At 40.1% G+C, this 23947-nt stretch overlaps 1 protein-coding gene across 1 annotated transcript; it reads left to right on the forward strand.

Annotated features, from left to right (window-relative positions):
• Positions 1–451: 451 nt before the first annotated feature.
• Positions 452–23335, forward strand: RNF144A (ring finger protein 144A). The gene is made up of 7 exons (XM_009893248.1): positions 452–586; positions 14624–14728; positions 14941–15001; positions 16050–16257; positions 18112–18259; positions 19590–19679; positions 22774–23335. Exons 1-7 carry the CDS (start codon positions 452–454, stop codon positions 22903–22905), a joined length of 879 nt encoding a protein of 292 aa, XP_009891550.1. The 3' UTR covers positions 22906–23335.
• The last annotated feature ends 612 nt before the right edge of the window (positions 23336–23947 follow it).

Below are 23947 nucleotides of genomic sequence, written 5' to 3' on the forward strand. Positions count from 1 at the left end.
CTGAGTAGCAGTAGTTTGTGGGGGTTAAGGAATTCCTTTTAAGTGTTGGGCACTCAATGTTGGTGAAAGAATGCTTGTAACTAGTGGTGGGAATGGCAGGAATTGGGAATGAGATTTTTGCTTGTATAATGTCTGACAAAAGTCTGTGACGTATGGGTATTTCCTGCTTGCTGTCATATTTTGTGAGTGTGTGATGTGTTTGGCTTGAGGTTTTTTTTGCCTTCTGCTTGTTATTCGCATGTTCTATCAGGCAGGTGATGTATAGCCTGCTGCAAGTGCTGATGCTGTGAACTTAGCCGTTGCTGTTCGTATTTTTTTTTTTTTTTTCCCCCAAATAGCTAACAGGCAGCAGCTGACAGTGATATTTTCAGCAGCAGAAATGTAGTGAGTATCAAAATAATGAAGTGATGGTGCATCTTTACTTTTGTGCTGTTTTTCAGACTGCTCTGCGATGACTACAGCAAGATATCGGCCTACCTGGGACTTGGTACTTGACCCGTTAGTGTCCTGCAAGCTCTGCCTTGGGGAATATCCTGTGGAGCAGATGACAACAATAGCACAATGCCAATGCATCTTCTGTACCCTGGTGAGTTTGCTTTTTTATTAGGTAGAAAAAAAACAATGCACAATTTTAACCGCAGAAATCGTGTGGGTTTCTGCTGAGTGGGTTTTACCCTGAAATATTAATGCTGCAGTGGAAGTAAATACTGCTGCATACTTGACAGAAATGCTAGCAAGTAAACTTTTCTGTTTTCCTGTTAAAAAAAAAAATAATATTTTTTACTCAGCAGTTACGTATACTGCTGTATACAGTTACCTCCTTTGCAAGATTATTCACATTTTCCTTTTTATCTATCAGTGGCTTGGATTTTGGGGTGTTTTTGCTGGTTGTTCTTTTGTTTAGTTTTTTACCTTTAGTACCAAGTCTTTCAGGAACAGAGCCATGCATACACTTGTAACTAGGAAAGTGTTTAATATATTATAAATTCTAATTTCACCATATCATAATTACTATCACATAACAGGTTTTCATTATCATATTGCACAAGTGCATGCTTGGAATAACAAGAATCTTGTCAGTTAAGTGCAAAATACTGTTTGGTGAACATAAGTGTAGTATGTAGCAAAGATCATCATCACAGTAAATGGGTATTGTTAGTGTATGACTAGAGGTAGTAATTTTCCATCCCTAATGGTGTTTTAGAAAGAAAATGTTAGATCCTTTAATTTTGCAATGGGCGTGGGTGCACCAAAAACCTTGTAACGATGGTTCAGCAGCAGCAATATTACAGTAAAATCAGTAAGAATATAATTTCTGGGATACATGATGCTGAAAGACTTTAATACCATGTCATAAACTCCTGAGAAATTATAGGTTCAGACATGGGATTGCATGATTTTTAATTTGACAGTCCTTTTCAACAAAGTTGTTTTTTGGGGTTTTTCTCTTCAGTGTTGAAGAGCAAGGATTTTTTTAGTCATTTCTATATTTTATTTTTCTTCCTGGAAGTATTACAGGTTTTTTTAAATAATAGATTTTTTTCTGATGGTTATTGAGAAGATATAGGGGGTTGCCAACAGAACAGGCAAATCCTTTTTGTTGCTTACTGAAAACAGCAAAAAAGAAGCAATGTAAACTGCTCATTTCTAATAGATATAATATTCTAAAAACTTCAGGTTGTTGCAACCAACTTTAACATTGATGTTCTGTGGGATAAGAGAAAGTGAGTACACTAGCAGGTAAACCGATACAGTCTGTTGCAAACACTGTGCCTGTCCAATTAAAAATAAGTATTGCTTCATTACTCACTTTGAAAAGAGTATTTGTTCAAGCATGCAAAGGTATATAAAATAATAGATTTCATGAAAAACAGAATAATAGGCTTCATGAAAACTGTTCTTTACTGCACAGTGGATAGTTCTAGTATTTACAGCTGAGTTTTCTGTGCCTCTCTCTGTTGCCTAGATGTGAGGAATATTTTAATTTCCTTTTTTTCAGTAACATTTATGTGGCAGCAGAAAGGCTGGGTTGCCAGATATGTCTCTTCCTCTCCACCTTGTTCCTTCTGATGTTTCTGCCACCACTGATCTTCCATTTCTTCTTGGTAGAATATGGTTACTGACTTACTGCTGTTTCAAAAGATATAACCTGTTATAGATATTAAAGATGTAACTTTTGCCCCGTTCTGAGGACCTGTCATAAGTAAACTTACTGTGGCAATGTCAGATTCTCTTGTGTTGAACTCTATACAGCTGGAATTGTCAGTCCTTTTTTGCTGCTTGTATTTGGTTGTCTTGAACAGTTCATGCAGTTTTGTCCTGTTCAAGGAAACCAGTGTACCCTGCCTGCCTCTTGTCCACGGCTAGTATGAGCTTCACTGTGGTGACATTTGAGTGCCCTGAAAAAAATATTTACCCTAAAGTTTTCCTGTGAAATAATATGAAAATAATATTACCCTTGTTTTAATTGATGGCGGTGGGGGAAGAAATAAGAACCAATCCCAATACTTGCAAGGAGCAATAGCTAAAAATCTGTGGCAGCCCAAGAACTCAGCATGACTGAAACCTAAGGCCTCCATCTCTACCTTGTGGACAGCCTGCAAGTTAATAAATTTGCCTAAGAAAACACTCCCATAATGAGTCAGGCAAGACTGTTCAGCCCACTTACAATGGTTGAAGAAGAGTGTGACAACTATGCACTGATTCCTCCACTGGTATTCCTCCAGTGATGATTTCCAGAAACTTGGTGTTTCTGGAAATCATTGTTGCAGTCATCAATATGAACTGTCTTTTGTAAACAGCCAAATTAAAGTTGTTGAAAACCAACAGGAAAAAACCCACTCTTTTGACTCAGGACTTTGGATCTACATACGGTAGACTCGTACATTATACAGAGTGGAAAGTGAAAGTTTCCATTATAAGTGGAAACACGCTTGGAGAAATACTTGACTGTCTCTGTTCTGGTTTTGATGGACCAATGTATAACTTTGTTCTGGCTTCTTGCTTTTATGTAAATGATCTGCAGTGATATGAGCAAAACAGAAAAAAGGACGTCCATTACAAGTGTGAAAACTATTTTTGCTGCAGCTCTTGCAAAAAGTATGTATTACAAAGAGATCTTTCAAGTGCAGTGCTACTGGTATGTAAGCAGAATTTAGATCAACATGCGGATTTCCCAATCCTATAATATTTCTGTCAGTAGAGGTGCTGTGGTAAAGATCTCATGAAGGATTGTCTCTTCCCGACACGCATACAATAACATAACATTGCTATTCAGAAAGATAGAATGGGGACACTGTTTCCTCTTGCTCTCTGGCAGAGCTGGGCACGGATTAAATAGAGCAGACTGCCACTCCTCTGCTGATAAGGCATAGGCTCTACAATTTCCCGTCATATTATTTTGCCAGTTGTGGCTGTTAATACAATACTCCATTATGGTTTTTATCGTTATGATCGTTAATGCGCACACAATGCTGTGAGCTCTCTCAAGTTTTGTATATCTCATCCATTAGGAATGTATCCGTTGTTGGATTGCTCAAGGTAGCAGAGGAACAAAAGCCCAGAGAGTAGAAAGGAAAACAAGCTATCTGCTGTTGGCTTGTGTTTGGTTGTTTTCCGAGTATTGTCAAGGGGCAAACTAATATCTCTTTCCTTCTGGAATCACATCAGCAACAGAACCAATCTTAAGTATGCTTTTCAGATTTTGGACCAAAATGCTGAAATGTCTTGCTTTTTATTAAATCACGTTTTCCTGCTTAAATAGCACGCAGTAGGTAGCTAGTAGCCCAAATGTCAAGATAGTCACTTAGCAGTTGCTTGCCCCAGGAGGAGTAATTGATTTTGCATGTTTGCTTCAGAAAGCTTTCCTTATGACACTTACCTCCTTATGGAAGGAAAGGGAGAGAAAAGCAAAGAGAGCGTCGCTTTTCTTTTTGTTTATTTTGTATTAGTTACTGCACCAAAATTTTTCCATTATTACTTAGCCTTTGCTTTTTGGGGGGTAAAGTGAGATAGGGAGGGAGCAATTTTAGTCCAATTCCTGCCTGAAATTCTGACCATTGTATAATCTTTGATGAAATTGTCATGTGTCTTAAAGGACAGGATGTTCCCTTGATGTGTTATTAATTGTATATATACTAAAGTTACAGCAGATTTTGTTCTAGTTGATATTCTTACGGAAGTCCATCAGTTGCTGAAATGTGCTGTGATTCTGGATTTACATGTATTTTTGTATACATATATAATTTTTACGTATATAAACATACACATAATAGTGCCAAATAGCATGTTGCAAGTACAGTGATAGCACTACTCTTACTGAAGGTGTGCGAAGCGCCTCTTGGCTTCACATTGGACTGTCAGTTCCCTTCAAGATGTTATGCAGTGCTGATCATTCTGGTGCCGGAGGATTCGTTGCCTACCTTTCTCAAATTTAAAAAGAAAATCAGTCAAGTAGGCACTCCAGAGCAGGAAATATGTAGCAGAAATACAAAGTCTGAGAGAGAACTTGTCTTTGGAAAAAATTACTGTGATTACTCTTCTGCAATCCACCCTGTTACCAATGGAGGAAGAGAGTGCTGTTCAGATTTGTGAGAGAGGTCATAGAGTCAAAAAAAAAAAAATCAGAAAACTAATGTTAAGACCTACCTCCTGCTGCTGGTTTGTGTTTTCTTGTTGGCCAACTGTGGACATGTAGATCAGCTTTGTGGTGTTTGAAACTAACACTGCTATGCCAATTTTGTATCTGCTTAGTAGATACTTGTACCTTGATTCTTACCCGTAGGCTCTATCTTAAGCCCTTGAGACAGATGGTTAGTATTTCCTGGACCTTTAGGTGTCCCTCTGAGTTTGGTAGAACTGTGCTTTAAGTCTGTATCTAAGTGTATTCTATCTCAAGTAGCACGACAGTGGAATAGTGACAGACTCCTGCTATCACTAGCCCTCTTTAACCAGTATTGCTGCATTTCCCTTACCATGAATGTTCATACATGTCTGCTTAATTCTTGTCATTCCCCTAACTCAGCTTCTTCGTAGGTTGAAGACTCGAAAGGAAGGGAAGTCCCTATGATCAGCAAGGCAGATATCTTCAGGCTTCCTGTAACTGGCAGCAGGCATTTATTTTTTTCTTTTTTTCCTTGTTGCCATGCTTGACTGGTAACACACTGAGCTTTGCTGGCCTCTTGAGTTGAAAGACAGGAAAAAGCATGATTTACTTAGTCTTCTGCCTCACTCCAAATGAGGCAACATCAGCTTCTGCTTCCCCTGGGGCAAGGCAGGCACCAAGAGCAGCTGTGGATGGGAGCAGGTGGGCTTGGCTGTCTTCCCCATCCCGTGTGGTTTGTCCCTGCTTCCCCAGAGACACCCGCCTTAGCAGGGCAGCACCGAGCTGAGGCCAGGCTGTCCCCACCTCTGCCGAGAAGAGATGCCCTGCTTGCTTTGAAACAGGAGGGAGGGGGAAACCTGATGGCTTGTGAGGTTTTATAGAGCTCTGGGTACTTCTTAGCAGCTGTGATGTTTTCCTGTTTCCCACCAGCTGCTGGCAAAGGGTAGAGCTTGCTGCTTGTACTCGCTTCCCCCAAACCTTAGCAGAGAACTGATGCTGATCTTGACATGTGATCTGTCAGTAGAGGCTTCATGGTTAGAGGTCACTCTGTGTTTGCGTAGCAGTTCACATGGCTGTCTGGGTTCTAATTTCTCTTGTAGGTACTGTGATGACAAAACTCCCTACTTAAATAATAAACGTGCCTATTTACGGAGTAATTAATGCGCAGTCGGGAAATGCAGAACCCTCAGTGAAAACTAAACTTGATCCGGAGCCTTCAGGTTTCCCCTCACCTGTGTGATGTTATTAAATGAGATTAACATTATCTGTCTTCATCTGGGTCTTAGGAAAACTAGTTCATTTTTGTTTGCATAATGTTTTGCACATGAAAGTGAAAGGTCCTTTGTTTGCTGCAGGTGTATTGTCCTCCCACTCAGAAATACTCATTCTGTTCTGAAATAGAATAAACATTTCTCAAAAACCATATAAGGGAAGAATGAAATTTTCTGTTGTTTTTGCCTCCTGAATATCTGAGTTTCATCCTGCATATGTTGGCATTTGAAAACAAATTTCTTTATAAAAAGTTTACTCTGTGTGTTTATACCAATTGCAGGCTGGAATAAGTGAGAAGAGGCAGGTTATGCAAACTAATGGAGGGGTGAAAATCCAACGTGAAAAAATGTTTATATGTGCATCCACTTGAAATATCTATTCAGAGATGAAGATAGGCATGAACCGCAAGATATTATCCTTGTCTCACTTGGCCATTTTCTGCTGACTACCTACTGATGTGAAAGATTTCTCTGCAGAAAAAAATGCTCATCTTCAATGTATTTTACAGTACACACTCATATATAAATGTATATACAAACTCCCTCAAAAAAACTGCCGAAAAAACAACGCACCATGTCAAAGGCTAGGCAGCTATAAGTCTTCATTGCCTTCCCTTTCTCTATTAAGACATTTGACTTGAACAGACACTTGTTTTTCATGTTTATTTAGTTCCTGGTGCTTGGTTCTTATGATCTCTACAGCCATTGATTGCTGTGTCTCAAAGGATATTTGTCATAGCCTAATATTCCTTAAGCTGAAGAAGTCAGCAGGGCTCTTCTTTCTGCATCTTTGATACATGCATTTCTTCTTGCACCTTCATCATCTCACCTTCATCATTTGTTGACTGATGGCCTGATGCTGACACTCCCCTGTGCTCCAACGGGCACAGTTTCTCCAATGCAGAGAGTTTGGAGACTGCGCTGAAGCAGAGGGGTGCTGCGCTTCATCCCTAATGTGAATATCTTGTCTGTGAGTTGTTTGCATCAGTTAAGAAGCATGATATTTGGATGTACTGGCAGAAAGTACTTGGACAGAGGTAGAGCTAAAGCAGCACAATCTGCACTGCTGTCCAGAGGATAAATCGACAGCCGTCTTTGCACTAACCACAGTGGCATTTGCAATGGGCGAGTCCCTGCTCCTGGCAGGGAGCCACCAGCTGATGGGAGCACAAGGACTTTTGGACAAGACCAATTTGTACGTCTCCGGAAAGGATGCTCATATGGTTTGTCCTGAGATGTGGAAGCACAGGGTTGGCATTTATCTTCCCCAGCCAAGACACCATTTGGCCATCATCTGTAGGCAAGACAATGTGACTGGATTTAGGCTGACAAGATGGGCTATAGAAGAGCAGGTGCAGTCTTTAAAAATTGACAGCATGGGGGGAGGAAAAGGCATTTACCCTTGGCAATTTTAAACAATAAAGTATCTTTAAAAAGAGGCCAAGTGTTGGGCAGGTAGAGGCAGGAAGCCTGTCAAACAGCTTTTTGAAATTACTTGCCGCTTCGGGGAAAACATTTATCACCTGTGACTTTAGCCATCTCTGGTCCTGGAGGAGGTCCCGTTCTTGGTGTGTACCGCCTTGCTCACAGCATACGGGGACAAATTTGGGCACTAGGTATTTCCATGTTGCAGAGCTCTGGAGAGCCTTGCAGGTTCATGTCTTGGAGTCAAGGTTTTGTACGCTTGTGTAGCATGATTTTTGTCTCTGCAGCAAAACAAAGGATATAAAGAACAAACATGTAAGACTATTCTGTTACTGCTTTCAGTTTGTAGATTGGAACTACTGCATGTCAAAATAAGTGAGTGTTTCCTCTTGTGATTTTTTTTTTTTTCAGGATGATGAATCAGCTGCAGGGTTAATAAAAAATGTAGAATTTTGATAGTAAAGATTTCTTTGGAAGTAGATTGTCTCTGAGAAGATGTCTGTAGAAGTGGAAATGATCTATTAAAGTTCAAAGAAGTATCACAAACCTTAAACATCTGTCTAATGTGATCTAGGTGGTTTGTGAGGTTGAATATAGCTTGTGTTCTTGGATTTGGTCAGTATAGCTGACAGTATACCTAATAAAGAAAAAAAAATAAAAAATCACTCACACGGTCATGTGTATGCCTCAACCAGATCTCTATGATTAAGTGTGCACAGACATTTTCCAGTAAGTCACTTGTCAACCAAGAAGGATTAGGGTGATACTAAAAAGCCAGATTGTCAATCTGCCGTAGAGAATTGTGCATGCCGGAGCAGCAATGCAAGAGTATTTCAAAGTTGAGCCAGTGATTAAATAGGAATAGATTTGAGCAGGATTATAACTGCTACTTTACACAAAAAGGCCATGTAGTAAGTTTGAAAGAAGCTTAAAAGCTCTCCAAGGAACCTACTTTTTTTTTTTTTTCTTTTTTTCTGACGTGTTTTCTTGCATGCTCTAAGCGTACTGTGGAAATTTGGCAGAAAGTAGTTTTCTTTTTCTACGAAGCACTAAGATTAAAAGTGCATTTGTCTTATTACCAGATGCGTATTCCTGTTGCTTTTAGAAGTATTCACTGAAATATTAAAAAAAGGGAACATATGACAGTTATATATGGCTACAGGAATTCATGCTTTTCAGGAATAAGGAATACTCAGGCTCAGACCTTACTCTGTCATTCTTCCCTACGCTTCAGAGAAGACCTCAGCTGTAGGCTGCTTATTTTAGGGGAGTTTTACCTCTTGGGATTGTTCAGCTTTGTCTAAATGGAAAGTCTTTCTAGAAAGTGATGTTTTCTTGAGGGAAAAGCTCCCTAGTCCAGAGTGAATTTGCCGTTTGGACAAAAGGGAGGGGAGCTATTATTCCAAAAGTATTAGTCTCCACCTGAAACATGAACACCCAAACTCATCTCTCTGATTTATTTATACTGAGAGACATTGACTCAGTCTCATGCACACTCTCCCCCTGCCCCAGTGACTATTGCGCACTACATCACTATATACTATTCTAATCTGAAGCTAAAAATAAGCATTACATCACATTACCCAAGAGACGGACAATGCATCTACCAGTATAAATACCCATTCACCAGACTGACTGCAGAAGTAGCTTAGTAAAATTGGAACTACTGCATGTCAAATTTTTTTTGTTTAAAAAAAAAAAAAATCTCCCTTGTTGAAAAAGAATATCAGCCCTTCCTTGTGTTCTTGAAGTGCAGTACAAAACTCTTAGTGATTCTCTGCCCAAGGTGAAGGCTGTTTACCTTGTTAATATTTCTGCACAATAGCAACTGCTTTCATCTATGTTTAATATTCACCTTTGACAAATGCATTGTAAAAAATTAATTCCCTTTCTTTTTTAGAACTTGGTAATGGCTAGATTTCTTTCCTTTTATTTCTTCCTTTTCCCCTTTCAGTTTTATCAGTAGGTGTTAGGGTGTTTTAAAATGTTTCACCAATACCGGCATGTGATGATTTTGTGTGTAGTACACATTTTGTTTGGGGATGGGTGTGGCCGAGTGCCAGCACTAAAATACATTTAAAGTTTTAAGAAATAAATCAAATGATATGGTGATGATATACTTGGCTCTGCGATCCTGTCATGCTTTTTTGGCCTTTCCAAATCCATTGACTTATTTATAAAATTTCCCATATGACTTGGCACTTGCATCTGCGGCATTAGTGTAGTCAGAAGTCTGCATTTTGACAAAATCCACCTAGCAGCTGTTAAGAAAATAACACAGGATAATCTTTTTCCCCGCCTAATTCTCAATTAAAAGGTGACATCTTGAAAAGCTGTTCCTCGTCTCCTGCAACAGTAGGAATAACATGTTCTTAAATTTGTTTTAACTTTTCAAAAAGGTATGCTCTTCTATTTAAAAAAATGAAGATGTTCACCAAAAATACCTTCAAGTGTTTCTAATTATGTGCATTTTGTATTGTAAAATTACCTTAGGCAGCAAGTGAACACATTTTTTCTGTCAAAGTAGATGGTAGATAAATGTTGCCCCTCATGGAGCCAATGAAAGTAAGATTCCTTCTCGGGAATTATGATGGTTTTTATTTGGTTTTGGGTGTCAGGAGAAATAAGTCAAAGCACCATCATCAGAAATAGGCGTAATTGTTGCTCAGAGTCTCCTGAAAGAAAATTAAAGGCCAGACATTTTAATTCTTTATATTAAGATTTTGCTGTGGCCTGTGCAGGTTGGTTAGAGTTAAATGCAGCAGAGTAGAATTGTGTTATGGTTGGAAATTAGGCAAAAAATAACCATGTTGATTCTCATAGGGTATTTTGATCATTAGAAGGTTAGACAAAACGATGTGCAGCTCTAAAGCAACAGCACATCAATGGTCACTGAATATACCTTTCTGTGTGGTGCAAGCCTTGATGTACAAAGGTTAGACATACATCTCATCTTGCAGAGCTTTAAATACTAGGCTATGCTTGGCAGCTTCAGAAAGGAAGTCATTCCTTTATGAGCCATCTATCTCTGAGGCTGAGAAGAAAAAAAAAAAAAGAAAAAAGTCTTCCTAATTTACATAGGCAGCTGATCGTAAAACAGCTGCCGAGTTGGGGTCTCAGTTGATCCTTGTGAGAGAATGGATCTGGGCTAAAACTCTTCAAAGTGGATATGCTCCTGCCCTTTGTCATGGGGACATCAAACGACAGTAGGGTTCTTGGATTGCTAGGTGAAAGAAAAACCCATCCAGACACCAGAAAGGATGTGGTGCGGTGATGTGCAGAAAGAGGATGGAGCAGGGATGCACAAGGAGTGTGCGTACACAGGGGAAAATACAGGTGTAACGCTCGGGAGAGCTCAGCGGTCTCTTCTCACTGATCTTAGGCTGTTTGGCAGCAAGTGGGGCATGCGATGCATCTTGACCTGCACTTTATATAACCTTATATAAAGTTTTAAATATAGTGTGTATATACGTGTTATATACATATCATTTATATAGTCTATATATAGTTTATATATAACGCATATGTTGTGCAGTGCTTTGCTTTCCTTTGTCTACAGGAAATTGCAGAAGTTATATGGCAGTTTTCATGGAGTTCCTGGTCTAATATTCATATGTGGTAGTATCTTACAATCTCTTTTTAATTTAAAAATGTAAGAAGTTGTAGAAAATATAGAAGTTGTAAAATGAATGCTGAGGTATAGATCTGTATAGTTAAGGAAGCCAAACAAACTTAGTAGCGTCCTAGAATGGCATTGTATAATAATTAATCCTTTCTCTCCCCCCCGGGCCCCGAGTCATTTGCTATGCTGAGAGTATGCTGGACAGAAATCTAAGCTGCTATAATTACCTGTTCACTTGTTGCAACTGCAGTGTAAAGCAGAATAACTTGCCTAACGATTGTTGTAAACTGATGTGTTTTAGTTCTGGATTGGAAAAGGAGTAGAGAACAGAAATGGTTCGTTCTTGTAGCTGGGCTGATGACTGAAAGCGTACACACTTGGTCGTCTCTTCTTGCTGGCTAGGCAGGTCTTCGTTAATCCAGGTGAAGATTGTCAGAGTACAGAAATGAAGTCGAAAACTGAATGCAAAGGAGGTGGCCTACTTAATTCACTAAAGGGCTATTTTTTGTGAAATGCCAAGTCTTTCCCTGGCTTCATCATGTCAGTTTATGTACATAAGCAGAAATGTACAGAATAACTACCATCAGTTTTGATAGGTTTAGAGTATCTCCAAGTGTGACTTACGTAAATAATATTTAGTTATTTACTTACTGAACTACAATGAGGTTTTTTTTTATAGAAGGAAACAAGTGGAATTCAGCAAAAGTATTGTTCCAAATAAGGGTAACTTTCCATTGACACACTTCCTTTAAAGGAAGAGTAAAGATACTTCTCAGCATATTGGTTTTATAAGGGTCAGTGTACAACAAGAAGGATATCTTGTGACCCTATTTCAACCTCAGCCTTTAGCTACCTAATCTCAGCTCCTGTTTTGTCAGAGAAAAATTATGTAATACAGGTAATTTTGAAAGTTGTTTGGGGTGACTTACACTCCCACATTTTTTGTTCATCCTGTACCGTATTTTATTGCCTTAATGGCAGGGCTGTGAAGATGTTTTCTTCCAGCATGGGATCAACTGCAAGCTGCATAGAAAATGAGCAGCAATTTATTTGTCATCTTTTTGTAGTTATTTTGTAATGATTTTTTCATAGTATATAACTAAGTACCTATATATAGGTGTAGTATATAACTAAGCACTGTAGGCAAGTTTAAAATTTTCTGAAACAAGTGGCATATCTTGTGTCCCCTCTCAAGAGAAGCCACAGCTACCCTGTGCTTCAAATTCTTTTGCAACCACTTTGGATTACTCCTTCTCCACCCAAGAAATCTCTGGAGTGAGGAAGTCTTTAGTGGACAGAGTGTTTTATCCTCTGCCTAATTTACAGTGATATTTCATGGCCTCAAGACAGCATCTGTGTTCCCAGAAGGTGAAGCGTAAGAAGTGCTCTTTGGCTGGGCTGGTTTTGAGGAGGTAGGGGCCACATCAGGGGAAGGGGAAGGCCTTGGGCACTGCTCGTGGCAGGGATGAGCTGTGTCATTCCTTGGAAGATGGGAGTAAAAGGAAACAAATCGAATGGGCTTTGGCAGTGGTCCCAAACAGGTTGAGGAAGAGAATTAACCACATCAATGATTAATGACGGCGAAGATCATTCAGCTTGAAAAGTACTTTCTATAAGTGCTAAGTGCTGGCATTAAAAATGTATGCGTTTTCATTTTAATCCAGGCTTGGCGTCTGCAAATGGAGGGGAAAGGGAAGAGCCAACAGTGTCGTTCTGGCAACACTGATACCTCCCTACAGCTGAAATCGCAGTTTGCCAAGGCACACAACCTGGGACCCAGTTCTCGTGGAGCTGAGCCTGCTGTGGTTGCTGCTAGGGCTTCTCTTGAGCTGCTCCACCACCCACCCTGCAGAGCTCCAGGCGAAAGCTTGGAAGCTTTCTGCACGTCAAACGTTTACTGAGTGAACAGTTGTCCTCGTTAAATCCCTACTGATAAAGAGGAAGATGTAGACAATGATCTATCACACGTGGATATTTTACATACAACTTTTAAAGATGCCAATTATCCAGCCTCTGTTTTCCTTTTCCAAAAAATAGACCTGTTGTCTCTGTTGAGTAGGAGACACAGGGAAGGGGAATCAGACAGAAATGCTTTGTTGTGCTAGCAAGGTGGTGGCATGTTGCCACCAGAAAAGCCGTGTGCCAGAGCAGCAGAAATTCTGTGGGCAGGAAGTGAAGTTTTTGCCACAGTCAAGCTGCAAGAGGTAAAAACCTAAAACAAAACGTTAATATAGGTGAGTCTCTGAAAGGAGCTGAATAGATATATCAAGAAACAGAACAGAAAGAGGTGAGGCTGAACGAGTAGACTTTAAAGTCTGGACCTTAGCAGTTACAAGCCATGTGCAAAGGGTTAGGCTGGAAATGTGCTCGTTGATGGGCCGGTTTGATGACGCAGTTGGGAGGCAGAGGCAGTTCTGTGCTCTGACCTGCGGTTAGGCACGCTGGACTCGGCAGGGTCCATGCAGCCCTTTGCCTTCCCAGGCGGATGGCAGGTCGGCGGCTGCATACCTTTCGCACGTTCTGTCTGGAGATGGTACTTTGAAGTCCCTGTTTTGCCAGCTTGCTGCAGAGCGTGTAATCCTTCTCGCCTCCCACCCAGCTGTATGCTGAGCTTGTTCTATATCTTCATTTCACTCTGCTGTTGGTCTAGCCTGGCTCTTTATTCGCATATCTGATTAAAGAGTTAGGGACCTACTTTCTGTAGTTGTCTCCAGTTTGCCATTGCCAGCTGAGCTCGCAAGCAGGGTGAGAACACCAAGAGTGACCCATCCGCTGGGAAGCAGACCCTCATTTGCTCTTTCTATGTAGCATCAGGCTGGTAGAAATTGCACGGTATCTGCAGGGAGAAGGCTACGTCTCTCTGCATCGCTCCCCTCGCCTCCCCAGCTGACAGCTATGTGATAGCTCTCACCTTGATGTGGAAAGTGTGGAGGTGGAGGGTGGTGGTTGCTCTTCAAGAATAACAAGGTTTGGTCTTAATTTGCCCTTAGTCTAAAATATCCACCTTTCTTCTCTGATTTGTTAACGGTCGTGCTGTGCACTACTGTGTTAGGTGCTACGTTTTCAGTTAAGGCTTGGGTAAAATGCTGTGGTTGCTAGGGAAGAAAAGTATTAGTATTACCAATATTTATTATTTGGTCCCCATGGAAACTGTAGTTCTTCTGGGAGTCCTAATTCTCACATTTTTCCTTCCTATGGAATAGATACATCTTTAACCATGAAGTTCAGATAGTTATTTTCTAGAAATAGAAGGCAAGATACACCACTCCCTTTTCTCTCTGGTATGCGTGACAGATATCTATCTATGGGTAGTTACTGCTTACTAAGCTGTGTTGTGGTTTCCAGTCACATAAAGATTTTTGGTGTGGTTAATCTAATTTTGTCTTGGTGGGGTTTTATTATTTTTTCCCTCCTAGCTCCCTGTTTGATTTGTCATTTTCCCCATTATTGTTATTCTTTAATTTTCTGCATATTTTAAATTAAGGAAGAGTTATATGATGGGGAAGTTAACTTGCTGTTTTCTATTTAAAGGTGTAACCATGACAAAAGCTTTGAGTGTGGCCCATGGTTGTAAAAGGGATACAGTAGTATCTGTTTTTTCAATGAAGTTTGAGTTCTTCAGATTTTCAGAGGAAAGCTGTTAAAATACTGAGTGGTTTATTCTTGGTGGGATAGTTAACTCAGTCTTTGGCTCTCTTACAGTGCCTAAAACAGTATGTGGAACTTTTGATCAAAGAAGGTCTAGAAACAGCAATCAGCTGCCCTGATGCTGCCTGCCCAAAGCGAGGCCATCTGCAAGAAAATGAGGTACGCTTTTCCTGCAAATAGGGGTTTTTTTCTTTTCTTTCTAGGATGTTTAAATGTGTCTTGCTCTATATGTTACAGCTGCCACTGTTGCCAACCCACATTTTTAATAATTCTCTAAAGGTCAAATATTTTGTCTCCATTTGTTGAAAATGCCTTAGATTATTGCTGTTCCTAATTGGAAATTTGTCTTTTCTTTTTCCTTCCTTCAACAGATTGAGTGCATGGTTGCATCAGAAATCATGCAAAGATATAAGAAGCTACAGTTTGAAAGAGGTAACTCATGTCACGTTACCCATTGCAAGGCTGTGGGAATGGTATCACTCCAGAGCGATCCCATAAATCATAATCTGGCTCTGCATGTGTTCATGCAGTAACATTGTGCATTAATTGTTTGGTCATTACACACAAAAAAAACCCAAAACCCAAAACCCCATTGTTTCTGTTCTTGCCTGCGTGATTCCCAGAATTGCAACATTCTGGGAATAAAATAAGGAGAGAAAATTGCTATGTATTATATTGCTGTATAACTAAGGGAGGGAGTGACTTCTATTTCAAGCTTTGCTATTTGAGTTGACTACCAGTACTGTGGAGGCTGGGGAGGTAGGCTGACCCCCTTTATGGAACCACCATTATCTCCTGTGATGGCATGTGGTGCAGAATTACTAGGCCATTCTGTGTGTAATGATAAGATGAACCTTGTTAATTTTTACGAGGATACAAGCTGACTGGGTGCTGCCTATGGGGATGTGGACTTGTGTGGCCACAGAGAAGTTAGAGTAAGTTTTTGCTGAGGGCAGGACCCAGTCTAGAAACCAATGAAGTCATCGGTAGGTTTTTATTGACTTCAGTGGGCTTTGAAACATGAAATGACTTACCAGTAAGCAGCCTTCAGGAAAGGGATGAAAATGTATCACAGTCTTATGCTATTATTAATTGTGTGGGGAAGAGACCAACTTGAAATAGAGTCCTGCTGGGCAAGGCACTGTCAAAACACTTTCTGATGGGTTATGCCTGTATAGTATATGCTCTATTTAACTTAAAGTACAACTGAAAAAAAGTACAACATCTCGTTCTCAGAACAAGTTTAGTTTAGTGAATGAAAGCGGGCAATTAATTCAAACTTGGAAAACTCGCTTTAGTTTGGTGTCCATTTGCAAAGCAGGCCAGATTTATGTCTAAATGGGTAGCATAAATTAAAAGGCTTCTTTAGAAAATGGGTGTCTTCAAATGCCCTGCCAGTCAACCTCAGCTGGAATACATTGTTATGGAAGGCCGGTCTTGTAACTGCCTTTGAATTTCGTTCTTTTATGCCCCTTTACAGAAGTGCTTTTGGATCCATGTCGGACTTGGTGTCCATCCTCTACTTGCCAGGCAGTTTGCCAGCTCCAGCAACCAAGCCCACAGGACCCCCAGCTGGTCCAGTGCAAAGCCTGCGACATCGAGTTCTGCTCTGCTTGCAAATCTAATTGGCATCCAGGTCAAGGCTGTCAAGAGAACATGCCAATCTCTTTTCTTCCGGGAGAAACAAGGTAAAGTATTGCAAAAGATCAAGTGTTTAGAAACAAAACACTCAATCTTTGAACAATACGGAGTATGAATAGTAAAGAGGCGCTTTGCTGATATTTTCTGTTAAAGCTGTTTCCTTCATTAGTCATTCGTGTTCCTTTAATGCTGTACTACAAAACTGGATAGCTCTTGGCAGCCTCGCTTCTTGTCACCATTCCCGGCAAAGCACAAGGGAGCTGCTTGAGCCTCTATCACCCGCCCTTTTGCCCCAGTGCGAAAAATACGATATCCAGGCAGCTCGTTAGCTTCCCTTCAGAGAAGATCTCATTGCTGCTGCTATTGTGGACAGTGTGAGGGTTGGTAACATCATGCTAGACAGTGATTTTTAGGATACTTTGTCAATCATCCCAACTGCTGCACATTTGGCCAATGATCTTAAGTTCTGCTTTAGGCTGTTTCAAGTGGCATGCTGCAGCCAGTGAATAAGAAAGGCCGTTGTGCATGTGTTCTACTTACTGTTTAGGCTTTCTCAAAGATTGTGTAGCAGTTCAAGGTATCATTAAAGCCCTGGCCAGCCTTGGACTAAGCTATTCATAACTTGTCTTCTTTCAAGCTTTTCTGTAACAGATGACTAGCTAGGATGCTGTCAGGAGTTCCTGGTCAAGTATAGTAACTTTTACACATGCGTTTTGTGTGTGCTTGATGAGAACTGAAGCTCACAAAACTCCATGGCATGATGAAAAACTTGATTTATTTGCCTTAGTGTTTTGGTAGCTTTTAGGGTTTTTATTTCATGCTTCTTTTTTTACCCTGTTGAGGTTTGTTTTTTCATTATTTTGAAGCATAATGTGCCAGTAGCAGTTTGTGCTACCATGCATTTGGAGTTTCATATATAGTTTATGGATTTAAAGCGTTTTTTTGTAATACAGTTGCCCCTAGTGTGACTAACAAGTGTATATCCTTTTATCCTGCTGTTGGGCAAATCAATCAGTCAAGAGTCAGCTCTGTTTTCCAGTAAAGTGTTGATTCCCCATCAGTCATTCTTGTACCTCCCACTGGCAGTGGCTACAGGAAATGTCATTTGTTAAGGTACACTTTAGTTGTTGGTGTGCATAAAGCCCGCATATGGTAGAAAGCTACTCAAGAGAAATCAATGTCCTTCTAATGTTTCCACATTCCTCTGTGTTGTGCCCACTATATAAGGGGACATCCTGTGGTTTTGCACACTGGTGCAAAGCAAGAAGAGGTGGTGTTGACCCTAATTCACAAACCAGGACTCCTTAGGACAGTGTTAGAGATGAAGAGATCAACTCTGAAAGAATGGCATGTCCCAAAAACCTCATGGTTCCTGCTTTGAAAGGAAATTCCTAGGGAGGATCCTCAAGGAGGACAGAGACAAATAATCTCTTGCTGGTGTCCCAGTCTGAAGAATGTGGTCTGGGCTTGTGCCATCAAGGGGTTGCTTCCTCTTCTTTTCTGAGAAAGAAGGGAGGAAAAAGGAAAATGATCTAAACCTACAAAGCATTTAGTTGTGATCTAGCTGCTGCTCATTTGATGTATTCCAGGAGAAAACTGTATAATATCTATTAGTATTACCAGATAACAAAAACAATTGGTAAAATATGTGGTAAAGAAAATGCCCTGACTTTTACGTAGGCACTGTAGTCGTTTAACATTTTTTTCAAGAGATGTGTTTGAAAAATAGAGTATAGCCCAAATATCTGAATAATAAAATTCAGTTGAATACGTGGATGTCTAGTAATTTCTCTCTTTTTTTAAATGAAAAAGTAGGATTACGTTCTTAGCACAGTTCTCAGATGTTCTTGTCTAAACTGACATGGCCACACATCTTACTAATTCCTTACTCTCTTCCACAGTTCAGTTTTTAAAATGGAAGAAGATGATGCTCCAATCAAACGCTGTCCAAAGTGTAAAGTTTACATTGAACGAGATGAAGGCTGTGCCCAGATGATGTGTAAGAACTGCAAACATGCCTTTTGCTGGTACTGTCTGGAATCTCTTGATGTGAGTACATGCCATGCACTCTGGTTCTTGGAAGCTTATCTGGTTCTTGGAAGTTCATTGCTTTGCCATCCAGCTGTCTCATTAATCAATTAAGTAGTAGCTTACTAGCTTCTGCCCACCTTGGTACACTGCAACCCACCAGAGCTGACGCTGATAATTTGATAGCATTTTTATGCTCTGTTTTACTTCTCTGACCTGTGTGATCTTAGTAGTTTGCCTATGTGAGTCAGTAAATAATTATTAAAAAAATAAAATTTTATTAAAATATTCTGTTGCAATCTTTACATGGCAACTAACATGGTGGATTGGCATTGCTGCTTTTTTTAAAAAATATATTTTCAATAATACTTCATTTAGTACTAACTTTTCAATGTTCCACTTCTTGAAGGAGTTACAGGATGAGTATAGCAATGTTCTCAGTCTGTGGAAGTTTAACAGACAAACTCTAGATTGGGTGCGTCGCCATGCAGACGACTAGCAACAGATTTGTTTACTGTTCATTGTATTCTGTGGGACAAGAAATAGATCTGACATATGAAAAAGAATGCAATGTTCTCCTAACGCCAGGAGTTGGTCAGTCTATAAGCTGCTGCTGTCATATGTTTATGTTTTTTTTAAAATCAGCCCGTTATCGTGCCCAAGGATCAGAGTGTATACAATATACAAAGTATGTTTCCATGTCATCTGTTTTATTTTATAGCATTGTTAATAATAGCAAAGGAAATGTTTCAGGTTCCCGAAAGCTACTCTTGACTATTCAGATCCTGTGGTTGTCCCATTTGAATGCTTTATTAACAGTCCTTAAGTCACAAGGTTCTCACATGCTCAGTTAAAAAGCAGCGTTCCCTTGGTACTAGGCCTGATATCTTGGGTGGTTTGCAAAAGGATGGCAGGACAGATAGGAACATCATTTCTCAAAAATATGTATTTTGCTTTTATTCTTCAGCTAGTAAAAGGAATGAGCTTTGGGAAGTCTGCAGTACAAGTACTCATTTTCTTTTGCTCTCCCTGTATGTGTGTAAAATACATGCAATGGTCAACTTATCTTCTTGGATCCTCTTGCTAAACTCCATACTAGCATTTAAATGCTCACCTTGAGAGCCTTTGGGTGAAGAATTCGTTATACATCTGCTAAAGAAACCTGTTTGTGAAGACACATAACTGTAAGCAAAGCACTTTGGAAGGGTTGGACCTGGCCGTATGCACTTTACTGAGCTTTTATCTTCCTATACAATTCCTGGTTAGAACTTCTCAGGAAATAGCATTTTATAACTTGAAGAACAGTTTGTACTTCTGTTTATTGCCTGCCTTTCCATTTACTATTTTGTAGGATGATTTTCTCCTTATACATTACGACAAAGGACCTTGTCGAAACAAGCTGGGACACTCCAGGGCGTCTGTTATCTGGCACAGAACACAGGTAATGCTCAGATCTTTAAAAGCTCTGTACAGGTCTACTACTGTCACAGTGCCTTCCTTTGCCTTACTTATTTTAACACCTTAGGATAAAGTTCTGTGCCAAATGGTAATTGTTTTTCCTAGCAGCTTTAAAGAGAGCAATGGTTTGAAGAGGAAAAGTTAGCTTTCCCAGAGAGGACACTCCTTGGCAGAAAGCCACAGAGAACTAGAAAGGGTACATTTGCAGAGCCAGTTAAGTGCCAATCCAGATATGTTCTCAGTAAACCTGGAGGACAAACTAGGTTGCCACCACCTATATTATTAACACAGAAGCTCATCCTGCAAGGGATCTTTAGCTCCAAACCCAGAACTGGAAAGGAATTAGCCTGAGTGTGCTCAGTATCTTGCTACGGACTCCGGTTGATTCATTGATGTAGGTTGGATAGAAGGTAACCCAGTGAGCTTATCAGTAGTTTCAAACAGAAATTCAAATTGACAGTTACAAAGAGTGTGGGGATACCTCTTGTAGTCTAGATCCAGTCTTGCTGGACCCAGCATGAATGCTGGTAATGGAAGAGCTCTCTGCACTACTTCAGTGCATGCAATATAAATGCCAGTGTGTGACTTAGTCCAGTCTGCTGCCTTTACAGTCTCATCAGAGATACAGGGACATCTGGGTATCTGAGTCATCTCTTCCTAAATTAACTGTGTGCCAGTAAATTTCTACCTTAGCTTGAGATGAAGTGCTTTTCTTGAAGGACAGATTTCTTTCCATTTGAGCATAAATCCCAAGTTTAGAGAATAAACTCCCAAGTCTGGACAAACAGCTAAACTGAAATAAAAAGAGAAGGATCACACTTCTCTCCCTCCACATACACCTCTGGCTGCCTGAGCTGTGGACTTGGTTTTGCGTGGCTTAGCCAATGGTATTTTAGAAAGTGTGTGGGTATATAAGCTTTCTTGATATACCTGTAATACAAGGTGATTAATCTGATATTTGGGATCTGTTCTTAGCCACAGTAGTTAGTGCAAATACGTTTGATAGTCAATATGTTTGATATTCTGGTCATTGTTGAGAAAGTGATAATTGTCTGCCAATCAGGATATAATTCTACTAAACCCACTAAAGCCAAATCAACATTGCAATCATTTCCTTATGTTAAGTTTCTTTGAGTGTTTGTTTATCCAAGGCAAATTGAGGTGAGCCTTTGGTTTGTTAGTGGATTTGAAAGAAAATATTTGTTTTGGCCAGAGGGAACGGCTTGATGATGAAAAGGGCAGTAACTTCTTCAGAAGCATCAGAACCAAGTAGAAAAAGAGTAAGTAATGCTCAGCAGGCAGTTTTGTTTAAAACAAACACCACCCACCACCCCCCCAAACCAAAATAAACAAACAAAAAAAAAACCACCACAACAAAATGAAACTTAATGAATTCTTTGATGGCATATTGAGGCTGAAAAGAAATAGATATCTCATAAAAATTACCAGGAGTCAATCTGGTCCACTGAGTTGCTGACTTCCAGCTTGGCTCTATCTGACCAGTGCACTCTTAGCGTGGGCTGCAGAGGGCTGGGCAGGGGCGTGCTGTCTCCGAAGAGCAGTATGGCAATAGTTGCAGCTCAGGGTTTTTAAAGAAATTAGAATTTAACTTTGGTTTACGTCTGTAGTAAATAAATGCAGATATTAGTCAATGGAAGTTGCATCAGCTTCTCAGCACCTGCCAAAAAAAACCAAGTAATGAAACGTGCACACCTCTGCAGCTGGAAAAGAAGTTGCTCTTGGCAAGAAAGAAAATGGTTAGGGCGAGGAAGTTTGAGCTCCTTATCCCTGGACAGCGAAAAGCCAAGATGGAAAGAATTCGGCGTGGTTGGAGGCAGCCCGGTGTCGGTGAGCGCTGTCCCACAGCGCCATCTCCCGCTGCCCGCCTGTCCCTCCAGCCCTGGCTGGGAATCCTGGATAGCAGAATTGTGAAAAGAAATACATAGTAATCACAAGGAGAAATTGTCCGTGGCCAACAAAAGTACTAGTAAATCATCCCATCTATACCGTGGCTAATTAAATATTTGGCAGTTAATTGAAGTGGCATACCTAGCCCTCGCTGGAAGAATTCTTTAACGGGTGCTGCACTCTAATTTCGTTTTGCCTTCTGTTGTGAGGTTTTGCTAGCAGATTAGCATTCCACTCCTGCCATCATTATTCAAAATTATTCACAGACACTCTCATGTGAATAAATCTAAATTATTTTCTCAAATAATTTGTGGGCATATTGTTGCAGCGTTACTCTTACAGTTGCCCGTGGCAAATGGAAAACCTCCTCAGGCAGTGAACCTCAACTTGAATGTTTTTTTAATAATTTTCCAAATTTAAACTGTAGAAACTAATAGAGTTTGTCACACCGACAGAATGGGTAGGTCTGTGGTACTCTGCCCTTGCTGGGAAGAGGATGATCAACAAATGTAAATGAAAAAAATGCTTTTAGCTGGAGTTAGGTCATGTCCTCTGAAGTAGCAGGATGAGCTCGGGTGTGACTGCAAAAGACGTGGCATATGCAAAGTCTTCCTGTCATCCATAGTGTTTGTAATCTGTGGCTGAGATTCCCAAGCGTGTGTTCCTGTTGGTGGGAAGTTTGTGGGAGTCTTCCCACATTCTTCATGAACAACACCAAAACCTTGACAGATTCTTTTTGGAGCTTTCTGCAGCAAAAAAGGGGAGCACCTGCAAGTGGGAGTCTCTAACTGTATTGTAGTCTTGATCCTGATACTTAATATTTAGGTTTGATGAAGAAAAAAAGTATCTAGTCAGTTCTTTCATTAATTGTTTGAGATCTAGCAAAACTCAAAAAGGCAAATAACCATCTGCATCAGTTTGTGTGATGGAACTGAGTTGCTTGGCATGGTTCTGACCGGAGCAATGAAACGTGAATGTTTGCTCTCTGATTTTGTTCATGTTTACTGATGGCAGGAGCTGACTGTAGCATACACTTGGGGGAAGTCTTAGCCCTGGTAATGTCAACGGCATTTGCTGAGATCTTTTTGAAGGATGCTAATGATGCACTGGTGTCAGCAGAATCTAGACAGTTGTTATCCCTAATGCAACAGTATTCCCTTCTCTTGCAGGTGGTAGGAATTTTTGCAGGATTTGGTCTTCTGCTTTTGGTGGCTTCCCCTTTCCTTCTACTCGCTACACCATTTGTTCTGTGCTGCAAGTGCAAATGTAATAAAGGAGATGATGACCCTCTACCTACCTAGACTGAGAGAAGATTGGACTCATCACAACATGTGTTTTGATTTTACTGTTGCTGTTGATGTTTCCCTCTTGCACTCGCATTGCTGTAGCCTTACTTGCCCCGTTCTGCTCTTCATTGACACACAGTCTTGGTTCCAGGAACTGTTGCTACTACCGTTGCATAGATCAATTGATAATAGACAAGGAGGGTAATGGAAGGCGAGTTTGGTGCTAAAGGGAGACCGTGGACCCAGGTAGCTAACTGAAATGAAGAGGTGATACTGCTAAAAATAGTGCAGAAAGTTTCTGATGCCCTGGTGGTGGACTGGGAACTGTGCTGAATGACATCAGCAAAACACGCTACAAATGCATACAAATCTAAACTTTCCGCATATCCGTTCGCTTCAAAATTTGGTGTCTTATTCCTGTAAATATTTAAGTTGCCTATCATTTAAATTAGATAGTCAATTTAATGTGACTTTACTATGTTTATTACACATCTGTTTTTGTTAAAGCCATCACAATGTCCTTTTTAGTACCTATTTTTCCAAGTATAACAAAATCAATAAGGTGCATATAGGCCGTCCTATGCCTTTCTTGAAATTTGGGGAGGATTAGAAGGACCAAGTTGGTCCTGTTGCCTTCCAGGAATTTTTTGAAGTCTTACAAGAATTTGTTTGATCGAAAGCTACATTTTTAAAACGAATTGGTGAAGCTGTAAGGTTGAGTCGTGACACAAATCTGCTGTCTAATCAAGGTTCTTTTAAAAATGCATTGATGGTGTGGATTACTTCTGGACCACTAGTGTTTTTCTGAATTGTTATTTTTTGCTGTTGTTTAGGGTTCTGCTACACTTACAGGGCTACGTAACTTCTAATCCAGGTATCTTAATCTTTTTATATAGAGAGATATATATATAATCCTATTTAAACCAAATGTGTAAATAGCTGTGCTATTGAAATATTTTGGAAGTTCAAGATAGATTGCTTCTGTCTTTAGGGTAATTGTTAAAAAATACAGCACTAACTTTACTATTTAGCGAACTCTTGGGTTATCAATTAATCT

The sequence above is a fragment of the Charadrius vociferus genome, unplaced genomic scaffold, assembly GCF_000708025.1.
Source record: "Charadrius vociferus isolate BGI_N301 unplaced genomic scaffold, ASM70802v2 scaffold269, whole genome shotgun sequence".
Lineage (NCBI taxonomy): Eukaryota > Metazoa > Chordata > Aves > Charadriiformes > Charadriidae > Charadrius > Charadrius vociferus.